We start from the raw sequence: 24,126 nt of genomic DNA, 5'->3' as shown, positions 1-24,126 counted from the left end.
AAGTCTGTGGAGCTCTGGAACCAAAACCAAGACAAGCAGAAAGATTACATGGAAAGCCATTCTAGTTCCACATGAGGAGGAATGAGCTACCTGCAAGAGTCATGGGCATGACCATCACATTATGGCCCCATGACTTCCACTGTGAATGCTGCTTCCCAGGACCTGGGAGATTCCTATCCGTATTAAATGGATGGGAGTCTGGCTTATGCATCCAGGGATGCTGGACCCGCTGCTTTCCAATTCTAAAACTCTGTGCCATTTGATTTTGCAATGGATTTAACAGACACCACCTTTCATTCCAAAAGCCCCTTTTTATATTTCAAAGCATTTTCACATATGCTGGTTTATATTAATTTCAGTTTAGTACTTTAAAAAAACAAAACAAAACAAAACAAAAAAAAAACCCTACAACAATTCTATAGAGTAGACACTATTATCGCCTCCATGTTGCTGAAGAGAAAACAAAGGCAACCAGACAGTAATCTCCTGTTAGGGGTGAACGATGAGATCATATCTCCTGACTCTTGGCTTTGGGCTCCAGCTCTTTCCTCAAACACCACACAGCCTCTCCCTTCCCACCAGGGATTGGAAACTGGTTGGACTTGGCTGAAAGTTACTGCATGTTGCCTGCTAGTTGAAAGAAAATCAACAATGCCTGGCACTGAGTGAAAGCAATTCTGCCAATGATATATACATCTGACTGTTCCCACATACTTAGGTTGACTTGGGTTAATGTCGAGTAACCAATATGGCAACTCAGCTTAACAATCAAGAACAACCAAACCAGCTGGAGGACTTAAACAGCCCAGGAGGCTAATGATTCTAATTGCTGTTTTCAGTCAATACAATTGCCCTGTACCTTTGTCCCCCAACAGCCCTAGAACGGAGCCATAAGTGGGGTTCTAGGCCGGTTAAATAGTCAATGGGGTTCATATTGGGCTTAGTGAAGCAGGGCTTTGTTACTTTTACCAAAGGAATTAACAGAGGGATTTTATATTTATTTTGTAGTGGTAGCAGATTAAGCACTTCAGAAATAATGTGGCAATTCACCAAAAGAGGTCTTAGTTAGGTGCTATCTGAAATCATGAAATTAAGTGGGAAAACATACACATGGAAAAGGTTTATATGTTTTAGAAAAATAAATCCAAATTTTAGATAAATGATACTCTTCACAAAGTATACTAAATGAATGATATATTTTCATTGGCTGGTAGTACCACTTAAACTCATATATTCTGCTCCATGTGCCAAGCCCTCTTCTGAGGACCTCTGCTCAGAACCACCCCAGGAAAGGGGTTAGAGGAGGGAACTAAAGGGTAAGTGCCGGCCACCAGGTACCAGGTAGTAGCAATAGGATTTCTAGGTCTGTTGACTCCCAAACCAGCATGCTTCGCCATTATTTGTTCTCTCAAAATATTGAAAGAATATGTTCTTTCTATGAAAGGGAAGGAATGAAAATTTCCATAAAATGGCATAATAAATCACTCCAGGAGATAGAGAGTTAACTTGGAAGCAATGAGAGAAACTAGGCTGCATATGACCCATAACAGCACACCAGGAGGCAGAAGTGAACAGATGAGTGGAAAAGAATAAAGGCTGATGAAATCAATGTGCCCGTAGTGAAGAGATTATTGATCTAGGCAATAATGTCAAAAGTGCTTGAAATACTTAGTTACATAAAATCCAGTCTCCGCGTTAAATCTACTCGCTTATTCAACAAACAAGTACTGAGCACCTACCACATGCCAGGCACAGTTCTAGGCAGGATGATCGCCACACTGACTCCAACAAACAAAGTTCTGGGCTGGGTGGTGCTCACATGACTTCTTGAGAAAACGAGGTCATAGAAAGAAAGCTTGAGGTAGAAGGTTTTGGCTTTAATCCTGGCCAGATGGGCTTAAGCAAATTACTTGAAAGCTTTCTGAGTCTCAGTTCCCCAACCTCTAAACTGAGGATAAAAATATCTGTTTTCATTATATCATCTTTTATTAGGAAAAGTTTGAGTTTATATGTGAGAAAAAACTACTTATTCTTTGGTCTTAGAGAAACTGAGGTAGTTGATGAGAAATAAAAGTTTTGTCCTCATTATTAAATCTTTCAAAATGTTTCACTCCACATTTTCCATGATCTAAACTCTCGGGTCTAATGTTAACCATGTGTAAGGCGTGTGGGGTCAGGAGAAGGTCATTCTTCCATACCTAGCCACCAATTTCAAAGTCTATGTTACAGGCTTAAGATGTCATTGCTGTGTACATTTCCCCTGATCGTGGAAGGAAGGTGGACAGAAATTATTTCTTGGTGATTATTTTATTTTAAAACTTATATAGAGACACGTTACTTCTTTAGAAACAGATCCATAGCAATTGATTATTTCTAATATCTTTGAGTAATTTTCTCAGCTATGTTCTTCCATAATGATATTATTTCATTGTGAGGGCAAAATAAGATCTAGGTGGAGGTGGATGTGCCATAGGCCCACAGGAATGACCACTGCCCAGCATGCAGCCGTACTTTATCGATTAAATCAAAGAGATTGGATCCAGTCTCCCTCCCTTACCTAACCTTCCCCAGAAGGGGTGGGGGTGCGGTAGGATTTCCAAGCCTGTTTTTATCAGCTCAGCAAATCAGAGTCCTGCTTTCTAAACAAAGAGGTGCCAACCTTGAGACTATATGAAAGCCAACACAAGCCAGGCATTGTACACAAGTGAAAAGAATATAATTAGCAAAGTTATAGTCACAATTAGGAAATACCTCCTCAGAGAAGTTTCCACTTAAGTCGGTGCCCTGCTCAAATTACTATTGTGCTTAACGAGCCTCGGTCTCTGGGCCAGTTCAGACCTTTGTAACAGACCTAAGAATGCCATCCACGAAGCAGAAATACAAAATCGAATGCTAGATGCTTTCTTCTGAATCACAGATGTGAAAAATGTGCAAAATGGATCATGGGAAGCTATAATTTTTTTAAAAAGTAAGAAGTGTAGTCCCGGAAATGACTAGTCAGGTGTTAGCTAAATGATTCTTTCTCCAAGCTCTTTCTTCATCTCCTCCAGCCTTCCCTTCCCCATCCCTAAAGAGAGATCAGGAAAGAGAGACCAGGAAACAGAAATGGGTACTCACTTCATCTCCAGGATCTCCTCCAGCTGTTTCCTCCTCTCTATTCGGAGGTTGGCCAAGTGCGCTTCCTTCTCAGCCAGGGACTGCTGTGTGGAGGCCAGGCGTGCCTTGGTGGCGTCCAGCTCCTGCCTGGTCTTCTCCAGAGCGTTCATCAGCTCCTCTATCTGAAAGGCACATGCGACGGGCTGTTACTGCTCCTTCATTCAAACACAAGGCCTTGCTTGCCAGCCTGTGTTCAGAAACAGGCACGAAGCAATCAGAGCCATCCTTGCAAGGGACACCGTACCTTGTTTACTCAGTTCCTGGTTAAAAACAAATGTTTCAAATACTGGAAAAGTCCAAATTTCTCCAAGATCCTCGTTCAACTGAATTGTCAAATAACCTTCACAGAAACCCACTGATGTATGTATTAGAAGGGGAAGGTGAGTGACTTGACCCAATTTCAATGGTGTCTGGCAAAAATCTAAGATATTGCCTCTCAGCGGGAGGAAGGCAGCGTTCAGAGTGCACTGTGCCTGGCACAATATACTTCTGTGTGTAGGCCCCGGAGCATTCTGACAGCAAGTTAATCTCCGTGTTTCAGGGGTATTCATGTTTGAACCTATCAGAGCCTTGTTTGGCAAAACTGGCTTGATGTCCAACGGGCCTCACCTCACCTCCCAGGCTCACAGTCAAGAAGCAAGATTTGGCCAAAGGTAAACAGAATTTTAGCCACAAAAGGTTCAAGTTTGGTTTGCCCCTGCAGTCTGAGAGGGCTCTAAACTTGAAATAAATGACATGTAACTTTTATAGGGTGCTAATACGCCATAGAAATAAGCCAGACTATCAAATAGCCAGGGTTTTAAGCCAGGTTCCACCAAAATTGGACCAAGGAGTCCCAAAGCAAGGCCTTATCCTTTCAAACCACTGGGGCCTTTTAAACACCCATGCACGAGAAACGGGGCTGGTGTGTATAGCTCTGGCCCAGGGACTTCCGTGGAGAAGCTGGTGGCATGCCATCCCTTGCACAGATGCAGGCTGCAGCCACCCTGATTTAAAACTATGGAAATTCCAGGAAATTTCTAGATTCCAGATCTGCTGTTTGGGTTTCTAAGCCACCCCTTTCAGCTAAACTTGGCAGAATGGGACCATCCATCACTAAAGGCAAAGGCACACACTTCAGAATGTGTCAGTGACATGCTAAGTTCCAATTCATAAAGACTTTCTACATAATTTCTGCAGCTTTACATGGAATTTATTCAGAATAAGCCTTGTAGTTCACATCCAAGGTAAATTACAGGCTTTTAAGATCATCAAACTCTCCATTTTGCCCTGATAAAAAGAGGAAACTTGATGACCATGTAATGTGACTCAAAGCAAAACTAAAAAACAGTTTAAAAAGCAATGAATATAAAGGTAGCCCTATTAAAGTCTAAGAACCACACCTGCTTAATTGGAGAATGACGAGCATTATTCTTTAACTTCACAAATATACAAAAATTGAAACACAACCACAAAGCTGTTCAGTTTCTCACCTAAATTCAGAGAATGCCATACATATGACTAGAAGCCCTTCTACAAAGCGATACTTGGTGAGGCTGAAGCACAGATTTTATTTTTCTTCCTTACTCCCTGTTTTTGATGCATTCGATAGCTGTGTAAAGAGAATAAGAGGGGTCCAAACAGTGGCCCAGGAAGATGCTGAACTCACCTCCTCCCACTAATACATTGAATGGACACCTCCAGGCAGAGCAATTCCACCTGAAGAAGACCTGGGGGCTGGCTGAACAGTGTCTGTACGAGAAGTGACAGAGACCACAGAGAAACAGGCAGGAGAGCTGTGGGAACCCCACCCACAAGTCAACCTGCAATAGGGGTGGAGCACTGAGGAGCCTCCTGCAGACACATCAGCCCTAGGGTACAGCACAAAAGCAGTCATATAAAGGGCACCTAGACTAAATGGGACAGAAATCAATCACCTGCTTAACTCTAGAGCATCTGCCAATTTGCAGTGGGGAGGCGGGAACTCTCTCTGGGGATGGAGACTCCAGAGAGCACATCTGTTGTGTTCCCCCACCACCTTGAGTGCAGAGGCAGGAGGTCAATCAGGAGCTCTAGTCAGCTGGCCAACGCCACCCTAGTGCACCCCAGGCTCTAGGCTCCAGGTCCCAGGCCCACACTGGCTACACCACTTGCCCTGAGGCTCCAGCCATAGCTCCTGTCTCCCATGCTAGCTTCAGCTTCAGTTCCTGGCTAGTGCCCCTGATCCCCAAGACTCTCCATAGCCTGCCTCAACTACCATTCACCTCACCTGCTAAGACAGGCTCTGGTGTGGCTCATCCCTGGAAACCCTTGGGGGCCACCTGTTCTGGCTACAGTTTTAGGCCCTAGCACAGCTTGTCCCAAAAATTACCGTGGCCAATGCCCACAGATCCAGCCGGATGGCCAGTCACCTGGCACAATCACTCTAGAAAGGGGGATCTCCAGTTCAAGGCCATCCTTCAAGTCCAAGAGAGGCTTCTATTTTCACTGACTTCATGGATTAAAATTCAGAGAAACAACTGAAGTTTGAAGACATATGTTCCTAACAAAACAACAACAAAATTCAAAAAACAAAAACAAAAACCTAAATATTGTAAAAGAGATAAGATTACAAACCTAAATGTAATCTACCAGGTAACAAATTCAAAACACTGGTGACAAAGCTGCTCAACAAACTCAGGAGAAGAGCAGGTGAATTTAGCAAGAATGTTAAAAAAGGGACAGAAAATATAAAAAAAACAAAAAAACCAAGAAATCAACAACCTGAAAAATAGGTAGTGGAAATCACAGAATGGGAACAACAAAAAGAAAAGAAGAAGAAAAAGAAAAAAAAAGGAAGAAGAGGAGGAGGAGCAAGAGGAGGAAGAGGGGAAGGAGGAGATTTTGCTCAGTGGATAGAGCATCGACCTGGGACCAAAGGGTCTTGGATTCGATTCCAGTCAAGGGCACATACCTTGGTTGCAGGCTCTTAGCCTACCCAGGTCCTGGCTAGGGCTCCTGCAGGAGGCAACCAATTGATGTGTTTCTCCACATCAATGTTTCTCTCTGCCTTTCCCTCTCTCTTTCACTCTCCCTAAAAATCAATGGAAAAATATCCTTGGGTGAGGATTAAAAAAATAAAAGAAAAGAAAGAAAGAAAGAAAAAGAGAAGAAAGAAATGACAGTAAGTTTAATGAACCTATGAGATAACTTCAAGCATACCAACATTTTCATCCTAGTGGTCCCAGAAAGAGAAGAGAGAAGAAAAAAGGACAAAAAAAACCCATTTAAAGAAAAATATTTGAAATCTTCTCTAACCTGGTGAAGGAAACAGACATTCAAGTCCAGGAAGCACTCAGAGTCCCATAGTTGTTAAACCCAGAAAGGCTCACATCAATACACATCATAATTAAAATACCAAAAGTTTCCCTGGCTGGGTAGCTGCTTTGGTTGGAGCATTGTTCTGATACTCCAAGGTTACAGGTTCAATCTCTGGTCAGGACACACATAGAAGAAGCAACCAATGAACGCATATGTAAGTGGAACAACAAATTGATGTCTTCCTCATCCTTCCCCTCTCTCTCTAAAAAAATAATAAATCAATCAATAAATTTTTTTTTAAATCCCAATAGTTAAGAATAAAGAGAGAATCTTAAAAGCAGCAAGAGAAAATCAGTTTGTTAAACAAAGAGTATACCCATAAGGACTATCAGCTAATTTTTCAGCAGAAACTTTTCAGAACAGAAAGAATGGCACAATATATCCAAGGCAATGAAAGAAAAAAACTAAAACCAAGAATATTCTTCCCAGAATTGAAGGAAAATAGTTTCTGAGACAAGCAAAAGCTAAAGGGGTCCATCAACACTAAACTGACACTCTATGAAATGTTAAAGGGGCTCCTCTAAGTGGAAAAAAGGCCTAAAAATAAAAAATATGTAAGAAAAAAATCTCAGTGATAAAGGCAAACATTTAGTAAAAGTAGTAGATTAACCAAGTATGAAGCCACTATTAATGTTAAAAGAGAAAAGTAATAAGATCATGTGTAATTACAATAATACATTAAAGCATACACACACACACACACACACACACACACACACACACACACACAATGTAAAATATAATGCCAAAATACATAAAAGTGGGGGAAGGGGTAAAAATGTAATACTTTTAGAATGTTTTTGATCTCAAGTGACCATCAACTTAAAATAGAATGCCATAAATATAGCTTGTTATATATAGATCTCATGGTAACCACAAACCAAAAACCTATAATAGATACACAAAAAATAAAGGAAAAGGAACTCAAATTATTAAAGTCATCAGTCTACAAGAGAAGAGAGAAAACTAAAACAACAGAAAAGAACTACAAAACAATTAATAAAATTGCAATAACTACATACCTATCAATGAACACTTTAAATATAAATGAACTAAATATTCCAATCAATAGATATATGGTGGCTGGATTAAAAAGAAGAAAATATATGCTGCCAACAATAGACTCACTTCAGATGGAAAGACACACCCGGATAGAAAAAAAGACTGGAAAAACACATTTCATGAAAATTGAAATGAAAAGAAATATGGGGTAGCTATACATATATCAGACAAAACAGACATTTTTAAAAAAAGACTGGAACAACAGAGACAAAGAAGGGCATTATGGTACATAATGAAAAAAAGGATCAATCCAACAAGAGGATATAGATGTCAACATCTATGCATTGCATATAGGAGCACCTAAATAAATAAATAAATAAATATTAACAGACATAAGTGAGAGAGGTACTACAATAATATTAGACAACTTCAATACTCCACTTATATCAATGGACAGATCTTACAGCTACAAAATTAACAAGGTAACAATGGTTTTAAATGAATGGCATTCAATCCAAAGGCCTTAATAGATATTAATAGAGCATTCCACCCCCAAACAGCAGAATATACATGTCTTATTCAAGTGTATATTCTTCAGGATAGACCACAGTAGGTCACAAAACAAGTCTCAATAAATTTGAGGGCTGAAATTATTATCAAGCATCTTCTCCAGTCACAATGGTATGAAACTAGAAATCAATTACCAAAAACTCCTTAAAAATACAAACACGGGGAGGCTAAATAACATGCTACCAAGCAATCAATGGTTAATGAGGAAATCAAAAATAAAATTTCTTGAAACAAACGAAAACAATGATACAAAAATCTATGGGACACAGCAAAGGTAGTTCTAATTCATAGCAATACAGGCTTACCTCGACAATCAAGAAAATCTCAAATAAACAGTCTAACTTTACATCTAAAGGAAAAAGAAAAAGAAGCACAAATAAAGCCTGACGTGAGTGGAAGAAAATAATAAAGATTAGAGCAGAAATAAACAAAATAGAGAATAAAATATGTATAAGATAGAAATTAAACTAAAAGCTGGTTTTTCATAAAGATAAAATGGATAAAACTATAACTATACTCATCAAGAAAAAGTAAAGAGAGGGCCCAAATAAATCCAACCAGAAATGAGTGGAGAGATGAGAACTGAAAAACACAAAAAATACAAAGAATTTTAAGAGAATACTATGAATAGATACATGCCGACAAACTGACAAACCTAGAAGACAGATTTCTAGAAATATATAATCTTCCAAGACTTACTCAGGAAGAAACTAAAAATCTGAACAGATCAATTACTAGTAAAAAAAAAAAAAAAAAAAAAAAAAAAAAAAAAAAAGTGAATCAGTAATCAAACCACACACCCCCACCAAAAAAAAAAAAAAAAAAAAAAAAAAATTAGGACCAGATGGCTTCACAGGTGAATTCTACCAAAAATTCATGAAGAATACTGAGGTGGGAGACCTGGGCCAAGTTCTGGCTCCACCAAAAGAACCACTGTGGCCTTAAGCCAATCTTAGGCCAATGCTTCCTATTTGCTGTTGCACATTAGAATCCATTGGAAAGCTTTGCAAAATCCTAATGCCATGGTCACACCTCTACCAATGAAATAAAAATACACGCAAGTGGGAGTTAGGCATCCGTATTTTATTAAAGATACTGATGATTCCAATGTCATTGCAAAGAGCAGCCAAGTCTGGGAATCCTGGACCCTACTGACTCCTCTAAGTGGGAAGGAAACAGAGCCATAGTCAGGATTGGCAAAAGCACACAGGGAGATAACATACACAAAGTATCCAGCCCCCTCCAGAACACCCTGGGAGTGCCCATGCATGAACATGACCATGATCCTAAGATGGTTGCTAACCAGGCTATCTCTACCCAACCCATGTGCCTCCAGTTCTTAGTGCCTGCACCTGACTGTCAACCACCTAATCAAACTCACTTCCACTTCTGCTCAACTGTTTCATGTGTGTACTTAGTTGCTACAACTAGATTGTAACCAGCTGGTGGGCTAGGACCACGTCTCTGTCTTCTCTGGAAGCCCCATAAACCCCTGCCACAGCACCAGGTCCACACTCGTAACTATCTGAGGAAGGGCAGGAAGAGGAATCCAAAATCGTGACTCTGAAATACCCTCCTCCTTTAACCCATTAGTGCAATGATGGATGAAGTGTAAGCTTGAACTTGAGACTTTCCTACTCTATAAATCAGTGGTCCCTTGGCCATCCTCTCTGTTTGCATCAAGTACCTTCTCTTTTCTATGGAGATAGGAGGCCCAGTGACCCAGCTCCTCAGGACTTATGGCCATGGCCATCCCAGCAGCTGCCAAGCATACCCAGGAACCTGCAAGTTGGCACAATCACAAGGTTCCAGGTTGAGTTGAAATAGAAGCAAGTAGCTCCTCGTCCTGCTCTGCTTTCCACTGCGTTGCCACAGAGCCTGGGAGAGGAGCGCTCTTTCCTCCCTCATCCCTGCCTCAGCCTCAGCCTCCGCGGGCTTACCTGTGTGCCCGGCACTCTGCCCGCACAGTGACAGATCTGTCCTCAGAAGCTGTCTGGTTTGGCCAGCAAGCTTAAATCAAACAACAATTTAATCACAGCTGTGATTTAAAAATTCATTAAAGTACTGAGTGAAGAGCAGGAGTAAAACAGAAGCCAATCCTGTCCTAGGCCCATGGCCGGCCTCCCTGAAGCAGGCAGGCGGAGTGGCCCACTGCAGAGGACAGTGAGACACGACTGCTGGGGACCCCCCTGGGGCAGGGGATCCTGTTCACAGGGACCTCTGCTGGAGAATCCCAAGGATTATGAGCCAATAGACGCTCTGGAGAAAGCCAGCAGGAAAGCAACCCATTAGTGTCCATTTGACACAGCATCTGCTTCTTTTAGAAGCACATCTCTGGGTAATTCAGCAGACAGTATTTCCTGAGTGGGGAAAAAATTTTTTTAGAATGGCTGTTTAATTCCTAAAACACCAACCTCAATGAAAACAGAATTCACAGCAACCTCAGAAGTCTTCTATTTAAATGTAAGAGATTCCATTTAAAATAATTTAATAATAATAATAATAATAATAATTTCCTAAAAGATCCCCAGATATGGCAAGACTAGTATTCTAATCTTACATCTATAAAGCTAAGATTACATTTTAAAATATATTGGTTATAGAACATAATAATTAAAGGTTTCTTCAAGCTAGGTGTCTAGTTTCACCAACTAACAAGAAAAAAAAGCAAACCTTTAAATAACTCTATGTCATTTCTGCTTTGATTAGTCATTCTACGTGGCAAAATCATAAAAATTCTCTTACAAAATGGCTAAGTTACCAGGACTACCCCGTTGTGTTTGAATAATGCATAGCTCTGTGCCCTTTCGGGATAATGAAGCCATCAAGTGAATTTCTAAAGAGCCTCGTGCTTATAGCCAGCTCTGCAGAAACTGTCGGGACTTTTAAAGTGAGCAGCAGAGCCTTAAAACAATAAAATAAAAAACCTGTTTAAGACCTGAAATCATTAACATGTGTCGACTTACACTTACACATACATTTGTGTTGTTTAACTAAATATTTGAAAACCAGCTTCTCTCTCAGTTATCTGCCAAGAGCCACGCTCCGGGTTCTGTGTGTCTCTTCCCGCCACGTGGCGATGGCCGGTGCTTTGCAGAGGCGTGCTTGGCAAGGGCTGGTCTTCAAATATTTTGATAAATCGAATTTATTTTTCTTGAATTATACGTCAGTATTGAGTTAGTATCTATTTTGTGTTAATAATTTAGACTCTTTAAACAGCTTTTAAAGCTTTATTTTAAAAATAGATGGGCTCTCGGGGCCTCGCCATCACCATCCTTCCTGGCTCTCTGTCGGTGCTCCATCCAAGAGGATGGCAGTCAGTTTGCACAGAGCCAATGAGATCCCCGGGTCCCGGGTCCCAGCAAAACCGGAGTGGAAATTGGTCTTGCGGGAAGAGCTGGGATTTGGCTCAGTTCAGCTCGGACACCGAGAAGGTCGCCCCGAGATCAGAAGGTGAAGGTGAATGCCAAGACCCTTCCTCCTTGACAGCAACAGCTTCTCGGACAGAGGCTGTGGGCCAGGACCTGTTAAAACAGGGACCACTAATCTTATTTTTCCAATTACTCTTATCTGACTGCTATCTCCGCCTCCTCCCCACCTCCCCAGGGCTGCCTTAGAGTGACACCTTTTGGAAAAGGTTGAAACTGAAAATCCCCAGGCTGCATTCGGCGGGGACCTGACCACGGCCCTCAAGCCTGTGTTTGGGCTTTGTGTTCTCACTGAAGTTTAAGTGCCCAGGAGCTTTGCTTAGATGTGTCACCTCTGATTCTTCAGCTGCAAATACCGCATCAAGAGTTCGAGCTTAAACTCTCAGATTCTTATTCCATTTTAAATCCCCCCTCCCTGCTTCTCTCCCAGGCTCACGAAGGTAACTTCACACCATAATAAAAAAAGGGGGAGAGAGGTGGGCAAAATATGTGCATCTGGTGTCACTGAGGCGGTTAAACAGACAGTGTTGAGCCCAGAGGGCAGGGGTCTGCAGGGCGGCTCGGTGGCACCTCCTGGGAAAGGGCTGGGTGGGGCGTGCTCCTGTGCCCCTTTGGGGTAGGTACTTCATGAGCAGCTGGAAGGTACACACGCTGTTTATATGCACCCTCTGCAGCAGCACGGCAAAGAGCTTGTCTTTTCTCTAACAGAGTCTGGAACATTCTTGAAAAGCAGTTGAGGGAGTGGTTGGTTTAAGAATGTGGACTCTGAAGCCAGAGGGCTTAAGTCCAATCGGGAGCCAGCATGCTGGCCCTGTGGTCCTGGGAAAGAAAGATACTTGCTCTGTGTTCATCAGTTTCTTCCTGTAAAATGTGGTAAATAACTGCACCTCCTTACATCCTTGTGATGTGACAACAGTTACAACAGTTATGATCTTGGCACGTAGTAAGCACGCAGTAACCTGCAATCATTACCAACAGTGATGTTAGTTTAAACACCAGCACTTCGTTTTCAGCCTATTAGAGGGTAAGCGAGCAGGACAGAGGGTTACGTTTTCTTACATTTTCAGAATGACACAGTATTTTTCATCTTTAATGGAATGGTGAAATGTTTACTACTAAATCTATTTATAACAAACCAAATTACCATTTTGGCAATCACATGCAAAATGTGTGTTCATATTTTAGTTTCAGCTAAATTCCAAATACAGTCCTGCAGGAACCCATGAAGTATGAGAGCTGTGTTGTCCAACAGAGCTTCCTGCAATGGTGGGGGGATTCTCCTCGGAGCTGTCAATACACGTGCCACTAACCACCCATGGCTGCAGAACCCTGGAAATGTGACTATGCAACTGAGGAATGGAATTTTCAATTTAATTCAATTTTAATTTTAATGAGCTGGAATTTAAATGTAAATAGCCGTGTGTCTAGTAATTACTGTATTAGAAAGAGCCAGAACATCTAAGTTTTACCACTGTATTGTCCAAAGGTGATGTTTAGAAATCATTTCACTCTTTGTAGAAATTATACCTTTTATGAACATATGAGATAAACTTGAAATTCAGTATAATTTACTAATTATACTGAATAAATTCATGAATTACTATTTGACTATGTAATTCTACTTTAGGAATTAATTATATGAACATAATAAGGGATGTGCCTGGAGGAATTTATTCTTAGGCTATAATAAATATGTTCATTATAATTTCTTATAAAAATCAGGATAACACTGCATATGTATATATATACATATGAGTGTGCGGGTACGCTCACATGTGTAAATGTTCCAAATAAATTTGATACTAAATCACAGACATCCAGTTGTTATGTTGGTCAGACATTAAACACGAAGTAGAAAGACTTAATGTAAAGAAAAGATGTACAGGAAATTCTAAATGAGAAAAGCAGGTAAGTAAATAGTAAATACAATACAATGCAACTATGTGTGAGCTTTTAAGTGCATATTCATAGAAAGAAAGATGAGAAGAAAATGCACCAAAATATTTATGGCAGGGTTGTTTCTAGGCTTAGAGATTTCAGGTAATCTATTATATTCTTCTTCGTACTTACTGCTGCAAACATGAATTATCAATGTTAAAGAAAGTAAATTTTTAAAAATTTGCAACCAAGGAACATCTGCATAGAAATACTTCAGCTCTCATGAAAAAATTAATTGCTGGTAGACCATAGCTTCCCAAGGCCAGTGGTAATAAAGCAGAACTGAGAGCAGGATGGCGCCCCCTGGTGGCAGTTATGGGGCAGCTACCCTCAGCCAAAAGGACCTCAAGACAGGCTACACTTTCAGGCATGGCTGCTTTGGCCCTGACAGTCAGATTTATGCTGATTATAATCTGGGTTCACCAGGGAGTGCTGGAGTGTTAGTGACTCCAGAGCTGTCAACAGTCACTCCTACCACCTCCACCCTGCCCACCATGTGTTTGAATGTGGCTCATTTCACCTAGCTCCCTACTAACATTCCTATGGAAGTTCAGCATGGTTGTTTGCTTGTGATTTGCTGTTTTGTTTTGTTTGGTGCCTGTTCAGCATTTTCTGATTTTATTGTTGTTATATTTTGTTTCTGCAGCACACAAAATAAGTTCTCAGGCCCTATAAAATCAAAACCATTTGCCTATGCCCTGGGCTACCTCTATTAGTGAGGTCTATTCATTCCCATTCAAGGCAGGGTGGTGTTGTCAAATAGACCTCAGTTTTTGCAATGCAAAGATCAATTCTGAGGCAACCCCAAGGAGGACTGACAGAAGGAGGCCACTAAGACTCTGCAGGAGATACCTGCTGACGGTGACAAATTTTAATCAGCCCAAATCAAGCCTGGCTCGTCCCTTTCCTGATTCCTTCAGGATCCTCGCATCACTCCTTTAGTAATAGTTAGTGGCCTCCCTAGTGCCATCCTGGTGCTTGAATATATGTAGTCTATGCATTTTTGTATCTTCACACTGGGCTCAGTATTGCAAACACACAGTAGCTGGTCCACAGACAGTAGTGGGAGGGGTGCCCAGATGGAGAAAAGAAGAGAAGGAGCTATACCGTGGAACGATATTCATTACCTCTGATTTCATTAATATGGTTTCCTAGATCCCATTTGACCCTCACATATTCCCAAAGAAACAGGGCATTTAATTGATAGATAACCCAAGCTCAGAAAGGTAAGGTATTTACCCAAGAATTGCAGATGGCTTGCTTTTTTCAAGGATATATGTCTGACTGTTGGGTTCGAATATAATTAAACAATTGTTAGAGGGGGCTACACTGAGAGAATCTGGGAAGAAAGTCTGGAACATGATTCCCTCAATAGCAAGGAAAGACCTTGGCTTATTCTTCTAATGTCCCCCTTCCTGAGTACAACCTCTAACATCTAACATACCACTAGCACCCACAAATGCATGGATGAACACATTTAGTGAATGAACCTTGAGTCCCATTTGAGACACTGGAGTAGAACATTCACTATGTGCTTTGATTCCAGCAATGTTCCAAGTTATCTTAGTTGACTTTTCTCTTTTCTATTATTTTCTGTTGCTATGTAACACATTTCACAGCTCATGGTTCTGTAGCTCGAAAGACTAGGTAGGAGGCACAATATGAGTATGGTAGGTTCTTACAAGATTGAAATCAAGATACACATTCTCACCTGGAGCTCACATAAAGCAAAATGAACATGACAAAATACTCTCCACTGTTTAGTTCCATTTTGCTTTAAAGATATAAAATTGTGTTTCAGAATGTATGTGCCAAAATTAGGAAACTTTCTTAACTTGATAAAGAGCAATTACAAAAAAAAAAAAATTTAAAAAGAAATGTACAGATACCAGTGGTGAAAGACTGAATGCTTTTCCTCTAAGATCAGGAGCAAGAAAAGGAGACCTGCTCTCACCCTCTTACTCAGCAGCACTTAGAGTTCTAGTCACTACAATAAGGCAAGAAGAATAAACAAAAAGCAAAAAAATTGGAAAGGAAATTATAAAAATGCTCTTCTTTGCAGATAACATAATTATCTCTATAGAGAACACTAAAGAATCTACACAGAAATGTATTCAGCAAAGTTACAAGATACAAGACCAATATAACAAAAATCAATTGCATGTCTATATATTAACAATTAACATGGGAAAACCAAAATTAAAAAACATACCTATCTGAGTGGCCAAAATAAAAGTAGCAACAAACACCCTAGCCAATGCGGCTCAGTTGGTTGAACGTTGTCCTATGCACCAAAGGGTTGCCGGTTCGATTCCTGGTCAGGGCACATGCCAAGGTTGCATGCCCAGTCAGGGTGCAGTATGGAAGGCAACTGATGGATGTCTTTCCCTCACATCGATGTTTCCCTCTTTCTTTCCCTCTCCCTTCCTCTCTCTTTAAAAATCAATAAAAAATATATTTTTTAAAGAAGTGACAGTAATGAATGCTGGTGAAGATCCAGAAAACCTGGGTCCCTCTTGTATTGCTGGCGGGAGTGTAAAATGGTCTAACTGCTCTGGAAAACAACCTGGGAGTTTCTCACAAAGCTCAGCATTCAACTGCCATGTAACATGGAACTGCACACTTTTATCATTCATCTCAGAGAAATAAAAACTAATGTTCACACAAAGACCTGTACAAGAATGTTCATAACATATTTGTCAGTAAAAGAACAGCAATGGAAACAACCTGATGCCCTTTACCTGGTGGACAGTTAGACTGCGGTACATCCATACCATGGAACACTACTCAGCAATCAAAAGGAAGGAAGTACTGAGACACACAACTTGGAGGAATAGCCAGTGAATTATGCTAACTGGGAAAAAGCCAACTCATAAAAGTTGCATCCTATAGGATTCCTCTTATATAATGTTCTTGAAATGATAAAGTTGTAGAAATGAAGGACAGATTAATGGTTGCCAGGGGTAAGGGATGAGCATGGGGGAGGGGTTGGGTGCAGTTGGAAAATAAAAAGGCAACATGAGGGTCCCTGGGGTGATGAAATGTTCTGTATGTTGACCTTATTGACATCAACATCCTGGTTGTGATAAACTATAGTTCTCCAAGAATTACCACTGGGAGAAACTGGGTTAAGATCTCTCTCTCTCTTTTCTTAAAACTGCACATAAAGTTACAATGATCTAAAAATAGACATTTTAATTAACAAAAGAACATACAAATATATTAGGCATACACTTCTGCAGGGAAAAGAAAAGACGGGACAAATGCTGGGGGAGACGGCAGATGCTCACACACGGTCAGTGAGGCCAGTCCCATCCTCTGTAGGCAGAATCCAATCCTCCCCAAAATGTCCCCGCCAGGAGGATTTCCACAGAGAATGTTCATGCCGTACATGCCCTTCATTCCCTAGGACAACTACATACCCACGTAATATCGTCAGCATTCAAATCAATGGCTATTAAATCAGGATGTGATGTCCTAATTAGTGATAAAAAAAAAGTAAAGTGACAACAATGTCATAATTGTGGTCCCCTTTTTAACAAAACAAACTGCTGCACACGCAAACAAGAAGACATAGCTAAGCACCATGTTCAATGATAGACACTAGTGCATCACAAGCTACCCGTTAAAGGCCACCGGCTGGTTTCCTTAGAATTATAATCCCAATAAGTACAAAATCACAGTAAAGCTTCATTATCCTCAAACTAAATACACCCCTCAGAATGCCGGCATGGTTAGTGCCTCAGTGAGGCACGAAGTACCTGAATCACAGCACCTGGCTCCCTCCCTGGACTGCAACATGGAAAAAACAAGGCTTAACTGGTGAACTTCGGGAAAACTGCTTCATACAGAGAAGACTGGGAACAAAGACTTCCACCCAGTCAGCTCTCCCTCAGCACAAAGCACCTGGCGAGGAGTGTGAGACCTCAGAGGCCAGGCGAACGGACAGAACCTGGACGCACTTTCCGGCTGAAGAGAGGGTGACTCCCTCTGATTTCCTTCCAGCCTCCGGAGGAGTAAGTAGGCCCAGACAGAGCAGCGGACCGCTCAGTTCCAGTTCTGCCTCTCTTCCAGTCCGAGGCAGCCATGTGCTGCTCAGCAACCTCCTCCTGCTCCAGGGAACAGCCCGCTGAGCGGAAGAGAACGGGGTTATGACCCTGGATTCCCAGGACCAGTTACTCTGCTTCTCACCTGCCTCTGCACCTGAGGTTGTCTCCTATCCTCCCCTCCTACCCACACAAACACACATTGGTCCTTACAGGAGCTGGGAGGAGAGTGGATAGATGGTAAGGGTCGGTCAGATCCAGCCCATTCCTGTAAAAACAACTCAGACACACATCCCGCCGAGCACAATGTTCATGCTTAAGAGCAGCAACTTTCGTTTTCCCCCCCCCCCCCCCCGATTACCCTGACGCATGGGAGCACTGGCCGTTAATCTGAGCAGAGACAAAAACTACTCTTATCTTAATGTGCGGCACTTTGTTCTTCAAAACCCCACAGTTGTGATGAAAGGTACCTGTCGGATGGCATAAATTATACTCACATTAAACCCCAGACTTAACCAAATACTTGTATCATGATTTGGAAGTGCGTGTCTGTGTTTTCCCCGAGGGGCATTTTCTACAATTTATGCCTCTGAACCCTTTCGCAAGTAAGTGACTTTTTTGTTGTTGTTGTTAACCTCCATCTGAGGATATTTTTTTTCCATTGGTTTTTATAGAGAGTTGAAGGGAGAGAGGGGGCGAAGAGAGAGAAACAAATACATGAGAGAGACACATTGTTTGCCTCTGGCACCTGCTCCAACCAGAGCAGGGGATCAACCTGCAGCCCAGGCCTGTGCCCTTGACCAGAATCAAACCTGCAACCCTTCAATACAGGGGTCAATGCTCTAACCACTTAGCTTCACCAGCTAAGCTTATGACTTTTTTCCTACCAGCTCCTTTTAGGTATTTTAGGTATATGTTTCATTACAATGTGAGATTGCAGTCTAGTCCCAAATAAAGTGATTAAACATAACTCTGAATCAAACATAACTCTCGTATTCAAATAGTCTCAAGACAAACATCAGTGAAAACTCTGGATTCCTGGCTTCAATGCCAAATATTCACTTAAAGATCCGACTTCCTCAGTTGGGACGCTTTCTTCCTTTACGACTTCTCGAATCTTTAAGTCGCTTTGTTTGAAAAATATTTCTCATTATTTCTCCCCTCTTTTCTTCAAGAATTAATACTGTCATACCCGGCTATCAGGAAATCAGGGGAGCCAACCGTCAGCAGGGGAGGCGGATGCGATGTTTAAAATAACCAACCACCATACTTATATGGAGATGAATACCCCGTTCTGATGGGTCCCACTCAGTAACCTTAGAGGCGCCTCTATCTGGGCAATAGTTCCTTTTGGACGGAAAACAATTAGGCTGTGTAATGTGCTGAATCCCTCCAGATAAACGGAGCGCACACAGCCCGGCCACTCTCCCGCTGGCTTCAAGGCCGGGGCTGTCAGGCCCGCTCCTCTGGTTAATGTCAGTCGCACTATGTATAAAAGGTGACTCCAGTGTGTACAAATGTTGATCTTTAGAGAAGTCATGCCTAGACTCACACACACATCCACTCTTTCGTCCGCTGGGTCACCGGCAGGAACAGAGGGCGACCCCGAAAGGGGCTTGCCAAGCGTGGAGTCTTACTTGTCAGGTTACCCACCCTTCTCTCCCCCCCACCCCCCTTTTGCACAGGGACTTCCCCGCCTGAGATTAATTCATAATCCTGTTTTGTGTTTAAAAAATTCCAGGTTCTAAAAGCCTTGCCTTTGAGACGGTCTCAGAGGCGACAGGAAAATGTTCTAATAGACAGTAACAAATTAAGTGCCAACGCAAGTGAGCGCCGGGAAGAAAGGAACCGTGGGGAGGCGGTGGCACGGACTGGCTGCCCTTGTCCAAAATCATTCCTTTACGGTTCCCAAGTAGATGCTGAAAACGTATTTTAGTGGCTGGAGTACCTGCCGGTTCAAAGAAGCAACGTCGAACCCATGTCTGACGTTCCTGCACCAGCTCAGCGAAACCAAGATGCCCCCGGAGCCAAAGTGTAGCCGGTGCCAAAGAAGCACAGTATTCACCCGCGTGACTTCCAAACCCAATCTCACCTCTGCCCCAACAGTAAGAAAGCTCTCCTCTCGGCTCCGAACAACCCTGTTTTTATGACAATGAAATTGTTTCTTCCCTTGTCAACCTCATTCTATCCCCTTTTGTGACAAAGTTAACGTCCAGAAATCTTCCCTGTACAACTCTAGCAGACCCGACCGAAAACAGGCAGGAATTCCCAACTCTGCAGAAACCATCACGGGCATATCCTCGTCGGGATGATTCTAAAGCATGTAACTTTTAGAATAAAGTGACTAAAGGCTGTGTAATGTGCCGAATCCCTCCAGATAAACGGAGCGCACACAGCCCGGCCACTCGCCCCACCCTGCAGAGACGAAAAAGAATGCAGGAGGGACACAGTGCTGAACGAGGTGGCCACGTGAACGTGACCCCTGTGATCACCTAGGTGTGGACAGGGACAGCGGCCCTGGGGCGTCCTCTGCTCAGAGTCAGAGGAAGAAAAGCCTGCCAGCCGATAACACAAGTTTCTTTTCAGTTTGTGACTCGGTCTGGGTTTGCAGTCATTCTGCTAAGATTTAATGTGCCTTCAGATAAACTGAGCGCACACAGCCCCACCCTGCGGGGAAGAAAGAGAACGTGATCGTGGATGATGGGGGAGGGCACAGGGAGCATGCTCCACATCTAACGTTGGCAACGTGATGGCCTATTCAAAGGCAAAGGTGAGCGTGCAGGGAGCATTTCTACCCAGCTGCATGTCTCCACCGAAAGCAGCTCCAGTGGCCAACTGTGAAAATGAGGAGGCGAATCCCCAACCTTGTGACTCAGAGTTTGAAGCTGCATGTGGTGTGTGTGTGTGTGTGTGTGTGTGTGTGTGTGTGTGTGTGTACACAGCATCCTTTCTGTCCTCTCCTTCCAGGGCCCCTCCCATGCTCCTACAAACAGTGAATTTGTATTTCCTGTGTTCTGTACTATGGATGGAAGGAGCCAAAACCCTACAGTTGAGCAGACTAAGATATTTTCACACCTATAAGCACTGACTTACAAAATCAAAGTGTACTTTTGAAAGAGGCAGTCGGGTCCCTATTGCCTTGCACATAAAAGCCCAACTCCTTTCCATGGCCAACAGGAGCCCATTCTATCCAGCCCTTGCCTGCCTCCTCGACTACATGCCATGCCAGGCTGGTCCTTCCCTGGGCCTTGTAGGATCTTCCTCCTTTTCCTTGCCTCGTCTCTCAGCCCCCATCCAAGCCCTTTAAGCAACAAGCATCTTCTCACCTGGCAGGCCTCAGCATAAATGCCACCCCCTCCAAAAGGTCCCTCGAAACCTCTTAAAGCAGCTGCCTGCCTGCCACCTGTCGCTGGTGTGCCTCGTCTCAGACCCAAATGTGTTTCCTTCGTACCATGTATCACAGTTTTAAATTACCCTACCCAATACTTTGTATTCTCTTCTCATGTCCCTCTCCGGGCTCTTTGCTCCATGTCTAAAGCACCCACCACTTATCTGTAATGCCCAGCTGGGGCCTGGCACATGCTGACACTTAATAAACACTCAGCTAACTCATAACTAGAATCAGCCAAAAACAGTAACACCAGATGCTCACACCAGTGGTTCTCAAAGGGGGGTCCCCCAACCACCAGCAGCACCTTCAGAATTTGCTGGAATGCACGTTCTCAGCATCCTCTCTCCTGCCTCCAGGCCTTCACCTATTGGATCAGAAACTCGGGGGGGTGGGGAGGGGGGAGCGTCCAGCCCAGTGAGCTCTGTTTTAACAGCCCTTCAGATGCACTCAGGTGCAAGCTCAAGTTTGAGGACTACTGGTTCACACGCCATTCAAACTCCAGTGTCACAGACCTGCTCTCTTAGGAAAGCAAGAGTGAGCACTAGCACTGTCTCATAGGGAGTTATCTTTGAAAACTCACTATCCAGAAAGGATCGTTCAGTCCAGAAAGGATCCTAAATTCACAAATACATCTGCGTTTGGGGAAAGAACACCAGTGTATGCCCAGGATACGCTGGCTTCATTTCTGCTCCTGCAGGCAGAGGGATCAGGCTGGGTCTGGACCTGCTGCAGCCAGACCATGGATGGGAGACTCCTGGCCGCTCCACAGGGATGGCCCAGAAAGGACCCTACCTGGCCTCCCCAGCCCCACCTTGACGGTAAGGCTTCTGGGGACGGCTTGCCTTGCCATCTTTGCTCCCTGGCCAGGACCAATACCTGCACAAAGCGGTCACTGAGAAGGCATTTGCATTAGAGCCACTGGCTGACGTACCTGTCCTGTTCCCTGTACAGCTGCGAAGAAACAAACAGGGGTTCTGCCTGCTGGTGGATTAACGGGCTTTACTATGAGAACAGGGGTTCGAAACATGAGAGAGCTGGTGGTGGTGTAGGGCGCAGTCAAGAGGATCCAGGTTCAGGTCCAGACTGCTTGCTGCTGGATGTCTCTGGCCAAGGTACCTCACTCACCGAGCCTCCAATCCCTCCACTGCACATGGAGACTACGTGCCCTGCCACACGGGGCAGCTGTGGGGGTTGCGTGAGGTTGCGGGGCAACCTGCAGGCAAATGTGCAGCACAAAGCAGGCATGTCGTGGTGCTCAGAACACTGTCACACACAATTGTAACATCACTGAACTGTCTGACTGCAGCAAATGGACCAGAGTCCTGTGCCTCTGATATAGTGTGTATCCTGGAAATGTAAGAAAGCGAGAGATACTCCTGCCCATCTCCCAGCTTTCAATGTGATGGGAAATAATAGAACGGGAGGAAACACAGGCTCTGAGGCTAGGTAGCTGGTGGCTGGAATTCCTTCTCCGCCACTTACCAGCTGTGTGACCTTGAGGTAGCCACTTACACTCTCTGGGCTTCTGATTTGTTGGCTGGAGATAATAATACACTTCACACAGGGTCGCAGTGACGCCCGGAGATTAAACTGTCTATGAAACACTCAGCCCTGTGCCCTGCCCTTGGTAAGCTCTTGATAGATGATAAGTATTATTCACTGAAACCAACAAGAAGCAGAACAGAATTCCTTCTCTGCCACACAAGAGGCAGAAGCCGAGTGTTAGAGGCAGAAACAAGGAGGAGATGACCCATTCAGACAGGGGGACGGACAGGGATTGCATTGAGACAATGTCTTCACACAGGGGTTGCAAACACTGGCAGGATGAAGAGGTCATCAACGAGTGAGACTGGCCAGGCAGGGGAAGTGGTCCTCCCCTCCTACTATTTTCACCAGCCAACAGGTAGTTCCATTGGGCCTCTTATCAAAAGAAGAAAAATGATCTGAATTTTTCCTAAAGTCTTTTTTTTTTTTAAATGATGCTTCCATTAAAAGAAAATCCTACCTGAATTCACAAAATACGTTTGTGGGCCACATTTGAATCACTGGCTACCAGTTTTGACCTCCTATTTTAAAGGGCAGCTAGAATTCTGTCAATCAGGGATGGTGGGGAGAACATTCTAGCAAAAAAACTGGATGGGCCAAGGCGGTGGGGGGTGAGGAGCAGAAGGCCAAGAAACCCCTTGGAGATGGGTTTTAGGCAAGGCTCAGGGTCAGGAGACATGTAGATCTAGGAATGCTGACATGGACCAGGAAGGCTTTGAAGTGCCCGAGGAACACAAGCCTACCAAGCCACTCCCTCCCTCCCTGGGCCTCAGTTTCCCTCCTGTGAAGCGAACTCCTGAATTAGAGGAGCTCTTTCTGCACCACTTGGGGCACCACAGACATTTCCTCACTGGGAACCCCCCATGCAGCTCCTGGGCTCTAGTCGGCGGGGATGGGACTCTAGGTCAGCATCAGGAGGGTCGGGAAGGAAAGGAGCCAAAATCTGTCCCAAGGGCCACCTTGACCAGCCACCAAGGACAAGCTGACTATGTAAGGCTGAGGGAAATGGAGGCCCTCAGAGAAGACTAGATCCCTCAAGGAAGCAGCAGCTCAAATGATAACAACCACCTTCTCTGAGTGTCTGCCTTGGGCAGGACTCTGGTCTATTTACTGGGCAGAATCCTTTCATCAAATGAAGCAGGTTCTACCCTTCCACACCAGGTACAGAACGGCTAAACAGGCCCAAAGTCAAAACGAGAAAACCGCAGGATGCAGCCAGGTTAGTGCTCTGACCCAGCACCTCGACCTTAGCCACTCCATCATGCCGCCTCCCCTGCTGGCTTTCACATCTGTGTTTTGGTTTGTGTTGCTTTCACATTGCTGCCAACATCACGTGGCAGGACAACCCAACTGGGAACATTCTTTGGCCATGGATGCGAGAAAGGCTAAGGGCTAAGGCTCCCTCTCCTGCTCTGGAGGGTGGCCCAAGCTTTGAGTCCTGGGGATTCTTGACAGGGAAGAGAAGTAAATGGACTTTGATTCCAAAAACCTGGAATTTTGGTCTGAGGAGTCAACTTGTCAGAATGAGTTTGGATGACTGGGGAATAGAGGGACTTGTGAGATTTGATTCTACCTGGTGACTGAAGGGGAGGTGGATACCACAGATGGTAGGTCCCACTGCCAGCAGCCCCCAGAGAGTGAGGAGACAAGGAGCCAGAGAGCCAGTGCTGAGGGCCAGGGCTTAGAAGTATATTAGCAACTCTATGTTAGC

The 24,126-nt window shown here is 43.6% G+C and overlaps 1 protein-coding gene across 19 annotated transcripts in view; it reads right to left on the bottom strand.

The window, feature by feature from the left end:
• ERC2 (ELKS/RAB6-interacting/CAST family member 2) overlaps positions 1–24,126 on the bottom strand; it is an 877,102-nt gene that overhangs the window by 340,692 nt on the left and 512,284 nt on the right. For all 19 annotated transcript variants that reach the window (XR_014796702.1, XR_014796703.1, XR_014796704.1 and 16 more), the window contains one exon: positions 3,118–3,278. Coding sequence is in view for 16 of the 19 variants with exons in the window: in XM_084903110.1 (XP_084759236.1) it covers positions 3,118–3,278 (161 nt within the window). In the remaining 3 variants the exon portion in view is untranslated. The remainder of the gene's footprint in view (positions 1–3,117; positions 3,279–24,126) is intronic.

This window comes from Pipistrellus hanaki (assembly GCF_964339955.1).
Source record: "Pipistrellus hanaki genome assembly, chromosome: 13".
NCBI classification, from domain to species: Eukaryota; Metazoa; Chordata; class Mammalia; order Chiroptera; family Vespertilionidae; genus Pipistrellus; species Pipistrellus hanaki.
This window is presented reverse-complemented; position numbering and strand designations above follow the sequence as displayed.